At 36.0% G+C, this 12,048-nt stretch overlaps 1 protein-coding gene across 1 annotated transcript in view; it reads left to right on the forward strand.

Annotated features, from left to right (window-relative positions):
• Positions 1 to 5,526, forward strand: part of RPGR (retinitis pigmentosa GTPase regulator) — a 40,812-nt gene extending 35,286 nt beyond the window's left edge. The window contains exons 12-14 of the mRNA XM_074159527.1: positions 134 to 240; positions 2,043 to 2,108; positions 3,106 to 5,526. Coding sequence (XP_074015628.1) covers positions 134 to 240; positions 2,043 to 2,108; positions 3,106 to 5,526 — 2,594 coding nt within the window. The remainder of the gene's footprint in view (positions 1 to 133; positions 241 to 2,042; positions 2,109 to 3,105) is intronic.
• Positions 5,527 to 12,048: the final 6,522 nt, after the last annotated feature.

Raw genomic sequence — 12,048 nt, forward strand, 5'->3', positions numbered from 1 at the left:
TGACGATTCTCAGAACTTCAGTCCCATGTCAGTAAAATAGATAATTTCTGTTTTACAAGAGTGTGGTGTTCTGTTTGCTATATATCACTTGTTACTATGGTATTTGTTTACATCCCCCTATTTTACCTTAAAGAAAAGAATCATCAAAAAGATAAACCTGGTGAAGCCTCTGCAGAAGAAGATTCAGATAATGAAAATAATGACAAAAACCTTGGAGATACAACTGACATCCTAAATATGGTAATATATTCCACTAATGAATCTGTGATTCAGTCATTTTTATGCAGGGGGAGAACAAAGCAGCTAAATCATGTTTCAGGTTCTAGTATAGAACTCCTGGCTAGCCATATGTGGCATCAAGAAGTAGTGATATGCTGTTAAATGAGCATGCATTTCGTATCATCATTATCCAGTGCTAAAGTTCGTTTTCATTTTCCAAGTAATGTTGTAATATGAGACTGAAGCAGTCCAAGTAATGCAGCCCCTCCCCACACTTTAGCTCTGGGTATTAGAAAGAAAAGGTAAAAGACACTGGATACCACATGGTGATCTCTGTCTCTGACCTTCCTCATCTTGATGATTTCCAAGAGAGAGAACTGCAGGAAATGAAGCAGAAAGCTGTCTTTTCCTGTTCCAAGAAGAGATTTTTTATTATAGATGGATCATATTAAAGGGAAGACGAAAATGCAGATATTTTGATGATTTGATGATTCCCAAGCATGTTCCTATGTATTTCTCTTATTTAAAAAATATATTCACCTTATCATTTGTACACCTTTACAAACATTTTGCTCTCTCGGAAGAGAGGCTATGTCCTGGCCTTGGATGCAGTACAGAAAGAATGTTAGTTTTGTTCTTTTTTTTTAAACTTCAGTGGAATGGAAACAAATGAGCAACTCACTGTGGATTCAGCTCAGGATACGTTGTCAGTTATGCTGGAGGGGTTGCACATTTTACAGGAATTATTACTTGTTTGTACTTAACAGTACCTAGTAATTTAACAATCTGTGCATAGCATTTATTTAACAGTTACAAAACTTTATTTTCATTTACAAGAAAAAAAATTGTTTCCAGATACGATGCATAACATGACATTCATTATTTATAACATATTGCACACTTTTTGTGCTAGACTTCCTTCTCCTTTTTGTTTTTCTGCCCATTGTGAATCAATTTTAAAACATTTATCAGAACGGATCAGTAAATTTGAAAAATTGTCAGGCAAACTTGTCGAAATACAAAGAAAAATGATTGCTCTTGAATCTGAATGAAAATAACCTGTTACAGCATAGTTGTTTCAATTTTTCTAAACTGTGGCAACATACATCATATTGACAAGTGTGACAAGAGGAGGCAAAACATTTAATATCATATTGATGATACAAATTCTTGGAAGTCAGAGACCAGAACTGTCCGTGCTCACTGTGTTGAAAAACAATATGGTGGTTAAACCATAAGCAGTTAACGAACAGCAGCAGAGAACATTATCGTGTCATTTAGAGTATGTGGGAAGGGATGACCAAAATCTCACTATACTTGCCCACCTAGTAGTATTCCACATTGCCTTGCCTTTTATTTTTTTGCTTTATATAGAAGAGATAAAGGCATTAGATTTCAGTGAAAAATTATGCTGTATAACGTTACTTTGAACATTTTCTTTCAAGGCTGTGGTATCAAACTGGATGTTAAGTTGAAGGTTGTGATGATAAGGGAGTAAGCAGTGATATTTGTAGCCACAACTTCACGATGAGTGGAAAGTGGATCTAGAATGTGCTGGCGGGCTGTAAGAGAGGGCATGTAGCTTTCAGTCTCTACAGGCAGTTTAGATGTTGACATCTAAGCTGGTTACCACTCTCTTTATAAGGAGTAAATAAGGGAAGTGAAATAGGCGAGTTGAGTGCTTATACAGATTTGTCTCAACCTGACTATGCAATAGTATTAAAATGTTCATATAACTTAAAATTGCTCTGTTTAGTAGAACTGGACTTTGATGCTGCTATTAGTGATATTTATTTTTTTAATAGCGATCTTATTCTTTGCAGACACATGCAATGAAATTGAATCCCAGTGACCAGTCCTTAAAATTATCACCACTCCAAAAACAAAAGGTACTGTAACTAATTGTATATATGTATACTTATACTCATGTTTAAAAGATCTATAATTCTTGTTTTGCTTTAAGTTTTAAAAAAGCCAGGCAAATTTTATGGGCCTCCTCTTGCTAATTTTCTGAATATCCATGAAGTAAAATTATAAGAAGCTGACAAAAGTCAGAGAGAATCTGTTCATGCACATAGAACTTCTTATATCCAGCATAGTTTGAGAGGAGAGTATATAATACTTCACCAGTTTAACGAACAAAAGACTATCATATACACTTTGTAACTTATGTTGATAACATACATGTCTACTGGTTTGTTGATATTAAAATATTGTAATTGACTTTTGGGACACAATGTAAGTAAAGATTTTATTTACAGAAATTCACCATGGAGTATATTTAAAGGAGCAATAATACTGGTTTTAAATATGAAATTAAAATACTTTTGTATTATCTTTCTATCTCACTCCTAAAGTGATTCCGGCATTTCAGCTTTTTGGTATATTTCCTTACAATTTTGTTTTATATTAAAAAAATCTGCAGAATTTGTTAAATAATTGTAAAATTTAAAGCAGAAAGACAGCAGATTTTCAGACTTACTAGAAAAAGCGTAACAGTGAGTGCATCAGATTTCCCAAGGGGGAAGGTGGAGGAATGTGTAAGAGAACTGTAGTTCTTTCCTTCGGTTTGCACAGCCTCACACATTGGTCTAGTTTATGGGACATGATATAGGCTGCACAGTTCTTCTTCCACTTGGAGTGCTGGGATAGTGAAAAAGGAGTAGTAGTACCTTTATCATCAACAGGCTGTTACATTCTTCTAATATGTGCATTTGTAAATTCATTTCATGTGAAAGTCTCTACCTTTTATGCTATCTTTTAGTCCCCTCATACGAACTGTTTCTTTTCTTGTTCAGATATTTTTGTAATCTTTTTATTTTACTGTCATTTGTCCTTAATGCTTTCCTTCTTTCTTTTTAATTTTCTGCTTCTCATGTGGAATAGAAGAACAATAAAAATGTGAAACTGAAAAGAGATGGTAAGGGTGGGCTGAAAACCAAGGATTCTGATTTCATGAAGGAGGGCTCAAAATTAGGCTCTGGCTCTTTACAAAAGCAGTCTTCACTTTCAGAATCACGGGGACAAGATTTAGAAAAAAGTAGTGCCTTTGTAGGGAAACCTGTGGCCAAAAAAAATAAAATGAAAGGTAAATCTGAGGATGCACAAAGTGTTAGTACTTTGAAAAGTGGTGTTCAACAAACTGCTAGGGACAAATGCAGATTAGTGAAAAGGGAAAAAGAAGATGTGGAAAATCCTGAATTTGTCAGAGAGGAAGTAACTTACAGTCATCCCACTGAAAAACAAATTCTGACTGAAAAAACAAGTTCTTCCAATAAAAACTCAAAAGCTGTTAAATCTAAGCAATCCCTTAAAATAGATGTTCTTCCTTCTGCATCTAGGGATCGGCCCCAGATTGATTCATTAATTGTACAAAAATACAATCCTATTAAAAAGCAAGGAAGTCAAGAAGCAGTAGAAAGTCAAAACAAAACAAAGGATGTTGTTGAAAAATCTGATAAATGTGAAAAAATATGTGTCAGAGGAGAAGACAATAGTGAAGAGCAGAGGGGTTTTAAAAGAAAGGATCCATTTTTAAAACAAATAGCTGTAAATATGTCACCATCTTCATCTGAGGAAAGTAGTAATGATCTTGCAAAAAATGTACATAAGAGTAGGGAAAAAGAAGAGGACTACTGTGAAAACAGAGTGATCCAGAAGGCAGTGAAAACAGTAGAAAATTTAAAAGAACTGGACTTTGAAAAAGATGACAGTGAGATTGAGGAGATGCAAGCTACAAACAATGAGAAAGAATACATAGAAGAGACTGATACAAGAAGTCTGACTGAGGAAGAAACAAACTCTGAAGCTAAATCTGATGAAGACAGGCAGTTAGAAATTAAGAATGAAGAGGAATCTAATCAAGAGCAGGAGAGTGAGGGCAGTGAAAAGGGTGAAAGTGAAAAAGAAAAACCAGATGAAACAGTTGACAGTGAAGGTGAAGTAGGAGAGGAAGAAGAAGAGAGTGAGGTTAAAAAAGGTAGAGATGAAGTTTCAGTAGAAAAAGAGGAAGATGAAGAGGAAAAAGACAATGAGGAAGAAAATGAAAGAGAGAAATCACAAGCTGAAAGAGACAGTGAGAATGAGGGTGCAGAAGAGACTGAAGAGATTAATCAGGAAGATGGCAAAGAGCAAGGAGATGAGGTAGGCGGGTTGATGGAGGAAGAAGAAATGTTGAGTGAGGGAGAAGAGGATATGGAGGAGGAAGAGTATGCAAAAGAGGAAGACACTGAAAAAGAAAAGGAAGAACAGGTTCAAAGTGAGGGAAGAGATGAGAATGAAGAAGGAGATGAAGGTAGAGAGGAAGGGGAAGAAAAAGAGGTAGAGGCAGAAGAGGAAGGAGAAGACGAAAAGGAAAATGAAGAAGAAAATAAAGAAAGGGAGACTGAAAAAGACAAAGAGGGTGAAGAGGAGGAGTTAGAAGAATCATTGGCAGGGAGGGAAGAAGAAGAGGTATCCAAAGAAGAACAGGAAGAGGAAGAAGCAAATAGAAGGACTAAGGAGGAGGGAGAAGATGGAGTGGAAGAAGAAGAAGAGGGGGAGGATGAAGTGGAAGAGGAAAAAGAAGATGAGGAGGAGGACAAGGAAGGAGCAGAGGCAGAAGCAAAAGGGGAGGAGGTGGAAGAAGATGAAAACAAGGAGGAAGAGGAGTGGGAAAATGAAGAAGAGGAAGAAGGAGAAGATGAAGAAGAAGGAGAAGGGGTGGAAGAAGGTGAGGGAAAAGGGGTGGAAGAAGATGAGGGAGAAGGGGAGGAAGAAGAAGAGGAAGTTGAAGAAGAGGAGGAAGTGGAAGGAGAAGAGGAAGTGGAAGAAGGAGAGGGAGAAGAGGGAGTGGAGGAAGAAGAGGGAGAAGAGGAAGAGGGAGCAGAGGAAGAAGAGGGAGAGGAGGAGGAGGAAGGGGAGGAAGAAGAGGAAGAGGAGGAAGAGGGAGAAGTAGAAGAGGGAGAGGAGAAAGAAGAAGGAGAAAAAGAAAAAGAGGAAGAGGGAGAGGAAGAACCAGAAGGGGAAGAGGAAGAGGCGGAAGAAGGAGAAGAGGAGGAAGGGGTTGTGAGAGAGGGGGAAGAAGAGGATGAGGGAGAGGAGGAGGAAGGAGAGGAAGAGGAAAAAGCAAAAGGTAAAAGAAAAAATTATAGTAATAAGCTTCCACAAAAGAAAAGCAAAACCAGGAAGCCAGCGAAGACAGAAAGTACTGCTTTACCAAACAGCTCTAAACAAAAAATGAAGTCCAAACAGCTTGTAGCAAATGGTTTACATAATTCAGAACAATTTTGGAACAATGTGCTACCTCACTATTTAACACTAAAGTAGCAGAGACTACTGGAGATGCAGTAAGCCTATTCAGGAAACTTTGGAACTATGACAGATTGATTTTTATAACTTACAGGGTTTTTTTTTTAATATAGTCAAAATATATTATTATGCATGTACTTTAGGTGCCAATTTCTTGAAAAGGACTGAAGAAAATGTTTGGATTTGGGAAGTTTTTATGAGATAAATCATATAAATTTTTGATACAGTCATTTACACAATCATCTTTATCATGTATGACAGATTTAAAAAAATAACTGCTGAGGAGGCAAAATGTGTTTGCCTCTTAATTAAATTATAATGTCATGCTGACAACATGAATTATACATTGTAACCTTCTTTGCCCTTGCATCAGATTTCGTAAGGTAATGCATCAGTTTTAGTTGCAGCATAGCTTACCCGTTAATGTGCCTTATACAAAAGGAGTGTCAGTAAATCACCAAAGATACATATTTTTAAATTTTGGTATCACTCCATATTCATTCTTCTACTTTCCTTCTGTTCATATATTGGTAAAATGTTTGAGTACTCAGCATAAATTAAAGCAAGGACAAGTTGCCAAATTTACATGGGTCGATAAATACGAGCCTAAATGGTGGCCTAGGCTTTTTTGAAGGCCTTACGGTTGACTTCTTATTTTGGTGTCCTCACACAATTATCTGCAAAAAGACATGCACAAGTCTCAGAACCTGGCCTAGATTACATTAGAGTCAGAATGCATCTGTTTAGGGATAATTTTTGACTATCACACTTGGTGATTAGACATAATTAAGCATTTAAAAATACACACCTGTGAAACATTATTTACTTGTGTATTCTGTGCAATAAACAAAAGATTCAGTATCTGCCTAGGAAAGACTAAATAACATTACTCATCTAACTCTAAGGTTCTCAAGGTGGGCAATATACTTTGTTGCAGTGTGAATTGTATATATGTCCTCAGGATCAGAGCCTAAGCTTCTCCTCATTGGAGGAGATTTGTGGTTTTCCCTCCAAAAATCACATCTGTGATCTCCAAAAAGAGGATGGCACAATAAACCAAGAAGCCAGATAGAACAGGGGAGAAAATGGCATGAAAGTCTGAATCCTTTTTGGAAAAGACAAAGTATGATAATACTTCTGGAGTTTCCTTAAAGTACACAAACAAATCTTGCAAATTGTTTTTGTGACTTTGTAGGATACTGCATTATTGTTTCAACTATTAGTGATTGAACTGGCAGAATAAGGGATAGGCGCTCATCATACAGTGTTATTACTTAAATACCGTGGGTGGTCTGAGAAATTTTTGTGAACAGATCTCAGTATTGACATTCTCTAGAAAAATAGTTATTTAAATCCTATTTGGAAATGAGGACAGGAGAAGAAAGGAATCAAAATGAATAAATGTCATTGATTAAAGATGTTAATAGAATCAATACTTATGTTGAGATTATGAAACATTTTTAATGTTGTTTTGTAAGATACTGACATTAAACTGTCTTTGACACAATGTCTCCAGAATTTATTTTCTAAAAAGGCTGTGGTAGATGAATAGTTTGTCAGTAGATTCTAGTCGGGTTCAGTCCTTCTTACCTCAGTCAGCCCTTCCATATACTGCATTTGAAGGTAAGATCCCATTCAGTCACATGCCACATGCCCTAACTATAACAAAAAGTTTCTCCAATGACTTTATTGTGTCCCTGCGAAATTTGTTTCAAGCTTTGGAATTTTCTGGAATGCATGGTCTTGACATCGGCATGTGTAAGTCTTTGGAAAAGGGTAAGTATCCTCATATTCTGATAGACTGGAATATTTTAATAGTTAAATGCACTTCCCCAGAAAACAGCACACTCTAACACCGGAGTCCTTGGTTATTTCTCCCGAGTGCTGCGTTATTGCTGAACGTCTGTGAAGATATTTGCTTTTGAAACTAAGTGGAGCTAAACTGTGTTATTTTGTCTTTCTTAGGAAAGATTAGGATGTAACTGTGATTAAACGTAGAGTAGTATTGAAAGGTGTTCGTATAGGCCTAAACCCATGTTTCTTGGATATGACATCTACTTATTTGTGATTCTAAAATTCAGCTTTGGAAGCAAACTGTGCTGTGAAAAAAATCTGTTATTTCTTATGAAAAATATTTGCTAGAGAAAGGGGGAAAAAAGTGAGACCACTTTGAAGCAAGTGATTTCCAATTCCACATAGGAATGGGTCTTCATTTACTGTTTTTCTGTAGCTTTTAATCTAAATCCTTAGGTAAATGGGGACCGTTTGTTGTTCCTCTCTTAACATGCACTGATAGCATAAAGCTTCCCAGGAGAGTAAAGGAAGCCAAGTTATGGGCATCTCCTCTTCTTTCTTCTGTCTGGATGAAAATTCATTGAATTGAGAACTGATTTTATATTGTTTTGTGGATCATTCCTGTGGCAGGGGAAAAGCAGAGCATTACTCCAGCACTTCTAAGGGTTTTCCACAGAATCGTTACATAAATTGTACACTGTGCCAGTGTTTCTGGGCTTTGGGGGGACTTTGGAACTCTGTTAGCTTAACGAGTGGAATTTTATTTAGTTTGACTCATACTGGTTTATAAAGTTTGGTACTTGTGGTTTTGTGGAAATTCAGTATGTCCTTGGTATTTATTATGGGATACAAAAAGATTTATATGCAGTACTTAAGCAACATGGGAGAAGTACTCCTGAACTAGTTTTTAGTAGACAAAAAAAAATCCTGCAATGGAGAGAGAAAGCAACAGACAACGGCTCAGACTGAAGGTCTATCTAGTACAATATCTTTTTTCTACCAAAGGCTACTGGTGAATGCCTGGCAAACATGCAGTGTTACTTCTCCTGTGTAATCAGTCAGTATACCAAATATATTCAGTATATTCAAAAATTTGTGATTCAGCAGATTTAACTATTACATTTAATAGCCATTTTTCTTCCATGAATTTCTTTCAATCAGTTTTTAACCTGTTTAGCATCTTTTGGCAAACAATTCTTAGATTATTTTACACGTTGTTTGAAGAAGTAACTCCTTTTTTTTTCCTTGAATCTGTCTTTTGGTTCCTTCATTTGATGTCTCTGTATTCTTGTATTAGAAAAAAGAGCATCTATTTCTTCTAATAAATTTCCTCTAAATATGATTTATTCACTTATGATTGTCACATGGAAAAACTGTTCAGCTATGTGGTTTAAATCAAATCAGGATCAAAGCGGTTTATTGATTTATTAATAACAATTAACCAGCAATCAACCAACTACACATTCAAGATCAAGAGCAGCAATACAGCAGTTAACACCACCACCAGACATCCAGAAAATGTTAATAAGCACCTGCAAATTTCTAAGCACCCTTCTGCAGCTAATCTCAGAAGTTTTAATCACCCTGCACACTCTCACATACACGGTCACAGAATTGCATATGTAGATACTGCCTTTTATAGCAGGCATGAATTACAAGTACATATCCATTTTCGGGGGGCAGAGTGCAAGTCTGCTCTTGCCATGTAGCTCCTGGTAGAGGTGAGAGCACTCTAAATTACTTTTGAATATGCTGTAGCACAACTCTTATTCCTGCAAAATTTCAGCAGGTACGTTTTTCCATTATATCTGAAAATAACAAACTATTTATTCAGATAATAGCTCTGTTTGCATAACTGAAGCTGAATAACAAAAATGTCTTTCTCCAAACTACAGAAAATGCCTGGTTTTCATTCACTATTTTTTGTCCCCATGTCTCATCTGGATAGGTATGTGGTTATTCTTTAGAATGGGGCTTTTCAGAATCATTCAGAAAAGGACATACAGTTTTTGTTTCCATTGCTTTTAGCTTTTTCTCCTAGCTTTCCTTAGCTTTAGCCACCTTTTAAGATAAATTTTAGCTTACTTTTTCTGAAGATGACACTACCGTCTAGATCTTACCTCTCAAAATAGCAAAAAGTCTTTTATTTTTATTAATTGAATTTGTAGTGTGAATCTAGTCGTTTAGAAAAAGTATTGTTAAATACTCTAAAACAAATGAGAGTAATTAAAGGCTGAACATTTTTTTTAATGTAATCTGAGTTTTTTCTTAGTGCATATAGGCTGGATTTATGAGCTGTGAACTCACCTGAACTTCTGTGTATTGTCTTTAATTTTATAATGAATATATGGGAAGCAGAATCAAGGTCAGAAATAACAGGATCTTCAAAGAATGTTGTCAGATCTGTAAAAAGGCAAAAGAGGGCAAAGTAAATGCAAAAGGGCAAATTCTCAACTCATTTTTAAATGTACAATTCAAATAAACAACAATGTTTAGTACTGTGGTATTCTCTGAGCAACTGAGCAAATATTTTGCTTGCACAAATGGCAAACCTATAGTTTTCTCCTCAGTGAAGTTCTGAGCACATTCGTAATCTGAAGTCACTCACTGAGTTGTAATATTTTCATACACTTTTTCATATGTTTTAATGGAGAGAGGAGAGGTTAGCTTTTGCATATTGAAAGGATTTTGGAGAGATAGCTTTGGTCTGAGAAAATTGCACTGCTGAGAGCTACAGAGGCTGTATTTTTCTATTGCCAAAAGAATAAACAAGTACACTTAATCGCTGTTCTTTTTAAGGATTTGTGATAGTGCCCGTTGCTTGCTATAATAATTTAAACAAATATTAATACCGTTATCTCAAAAACCCATACTTAGTGATGAAAATATTTATTATCAGTGCCCTGAAATGTCAAGTGTAAAGATATTTACTATTCTGGCTTTCATAAATGTCCCAGCATTGAAAAATCGGACATGACTCTCTCTCTGTTTGAGGTGGGCTGCAGGGCATTCTGCTGGAATGTCCCAGGTTCAATGTTAAAAGGTTTAGAGCTTTATAATTTGTCATGAGTACTGTACCTTTCACACAGAGTTGTGGTTTGTGTGAAATGTGAATATTTGAGAGTGAGAGAGAGCGCTAAACAAAGGTAGCTCTAAGCAGAATTTCATATTAAACAAAGCCTTTATCTGCACCTATACCTGTAAGGATACAGGTCACAGTAGTATTGAAGAGTAAGATTTCCCACTCCCTGTGTACCAGTGATAATACAAGAGCCTGTGCTGTTCAACTGGGAAGTCAACAATAATGACCAATCTAATTGTGAGTTTGGGATTGTGAGCCACCCTGGCAGAGTCTGGTTTTCTTACAGGAAATTTAAAATACTTAAATTTGATCCAGTGTCTTGCCAAGGCACAAAACGACTCTCATAATTAGAAACACAGCAGCAGAACTGCTGCAAAATTTAATCACTTTTACTAGGCACTTCGTTGTCATCTCTGAGGAGAATAAGAAGAAAGCAAACCTGAATGTGTCCTGTATCAAGAATACACAAAGAAGTTAAGCCATACTTTAAAGCCAGCCTTCCAGTAGCTGGGGTAGAACTTTCACAGCATGAGATGGAGAACAATTGCATGGGGAAGCTGGTGGGACTTCAGTAACTAAGTCTGTTGTATCTTGAAGAATCTACTTGTAGATGAGAATGGGTTTAAAGATTAGTGATGGTTGTACAGAAATTGCCACTTTTATATCAGAGTATTTTGAAATGGGGGATCTCCCCTGAGAGACCCAGCTTTGTAGGCTGTGGAGATTTTAGCAGTAACTCATGGGGGATCCCTTTCAGGAATGTACCGAGAACAGAGCATCTCGAAGGACCTTCCTGCATGCTGTGCTGTTATCGGTGAAAATTTGTCTTTGCCCATATTTTTATCTAAGCACTGAATAATAATCAGCATGATTAAGGATTTCAGCAAAAAGCACAGGATTTTGGAGAGACACGCAGTACTCCAAACTATGTGGCACAATAAAAGCTGAAAGTAGTGACTGTCCTCGCTCATTTGCAAATACGTGGGAGCTGCATGAAAAACTCCAGACACTAAATTTTTTTTCTACAAGAATTTGGAAAAAATGCACAAACTGCATCCAAGTGTGGGCTAATATTCCCAAGTTAGATTTTCTCTGTGTCTGTTAGCATTAAGGATTCATTTTATGCAGCATAATATCTTCCAGAGACACAATAAGTTTTTGAGATAACATCAACATATTCTAATTTGGAATGGCTCATTATATTTGATCTGTTTTGCTTAAGTACCCAGGAGTTATTTTGGTAGGCTATTTCCAAGCGACTGAATATTAAAGGCTATTTACGTTACTATGTAAAATAGCTCCTAAGAGATTATACTTGATGTAAACAGTCTCCAAAGTGTTTTATGATGCTTCACAAAACACCTTAAAAATTCTTTCTAGTTTTATAGAGGATTTTTGTGTGTGGTTTTTTTTTTTTGTTTTTTTTTTTTTTTTAATTTTCACCCTGGAATTTGATATTATTTATTTGCTCTCCAAAGAAAGGAAATGTTTTGGAGAAGATACGAGTTTTGTGTATAAAAGCTATAGTACATCTGAGCTATTTCAGATGTTGATTTATCTTGGGGAATAAATACTAAAAATTTGTTCTGAATTGCTGGAGAAAGAGAATCCTTTAGATGATACTCTTTAAATTGCTTTTGTATTAAATAGTCAAAATCCCAAAT

The sequence above is a fragment of the Numenius arquata genome, chromosome 1, assembly GCF_964106895.1.
Source record: "Numenius arquata chromosome 1, bNumArq3.hap1.1, whole genome shotgun sequence".
Lineage (NCBI taxonomy): Eukaryota > Metazoa > Chordata > Aves > Charadriiformes > Scolopacidae > Numenius > Numenius arquata.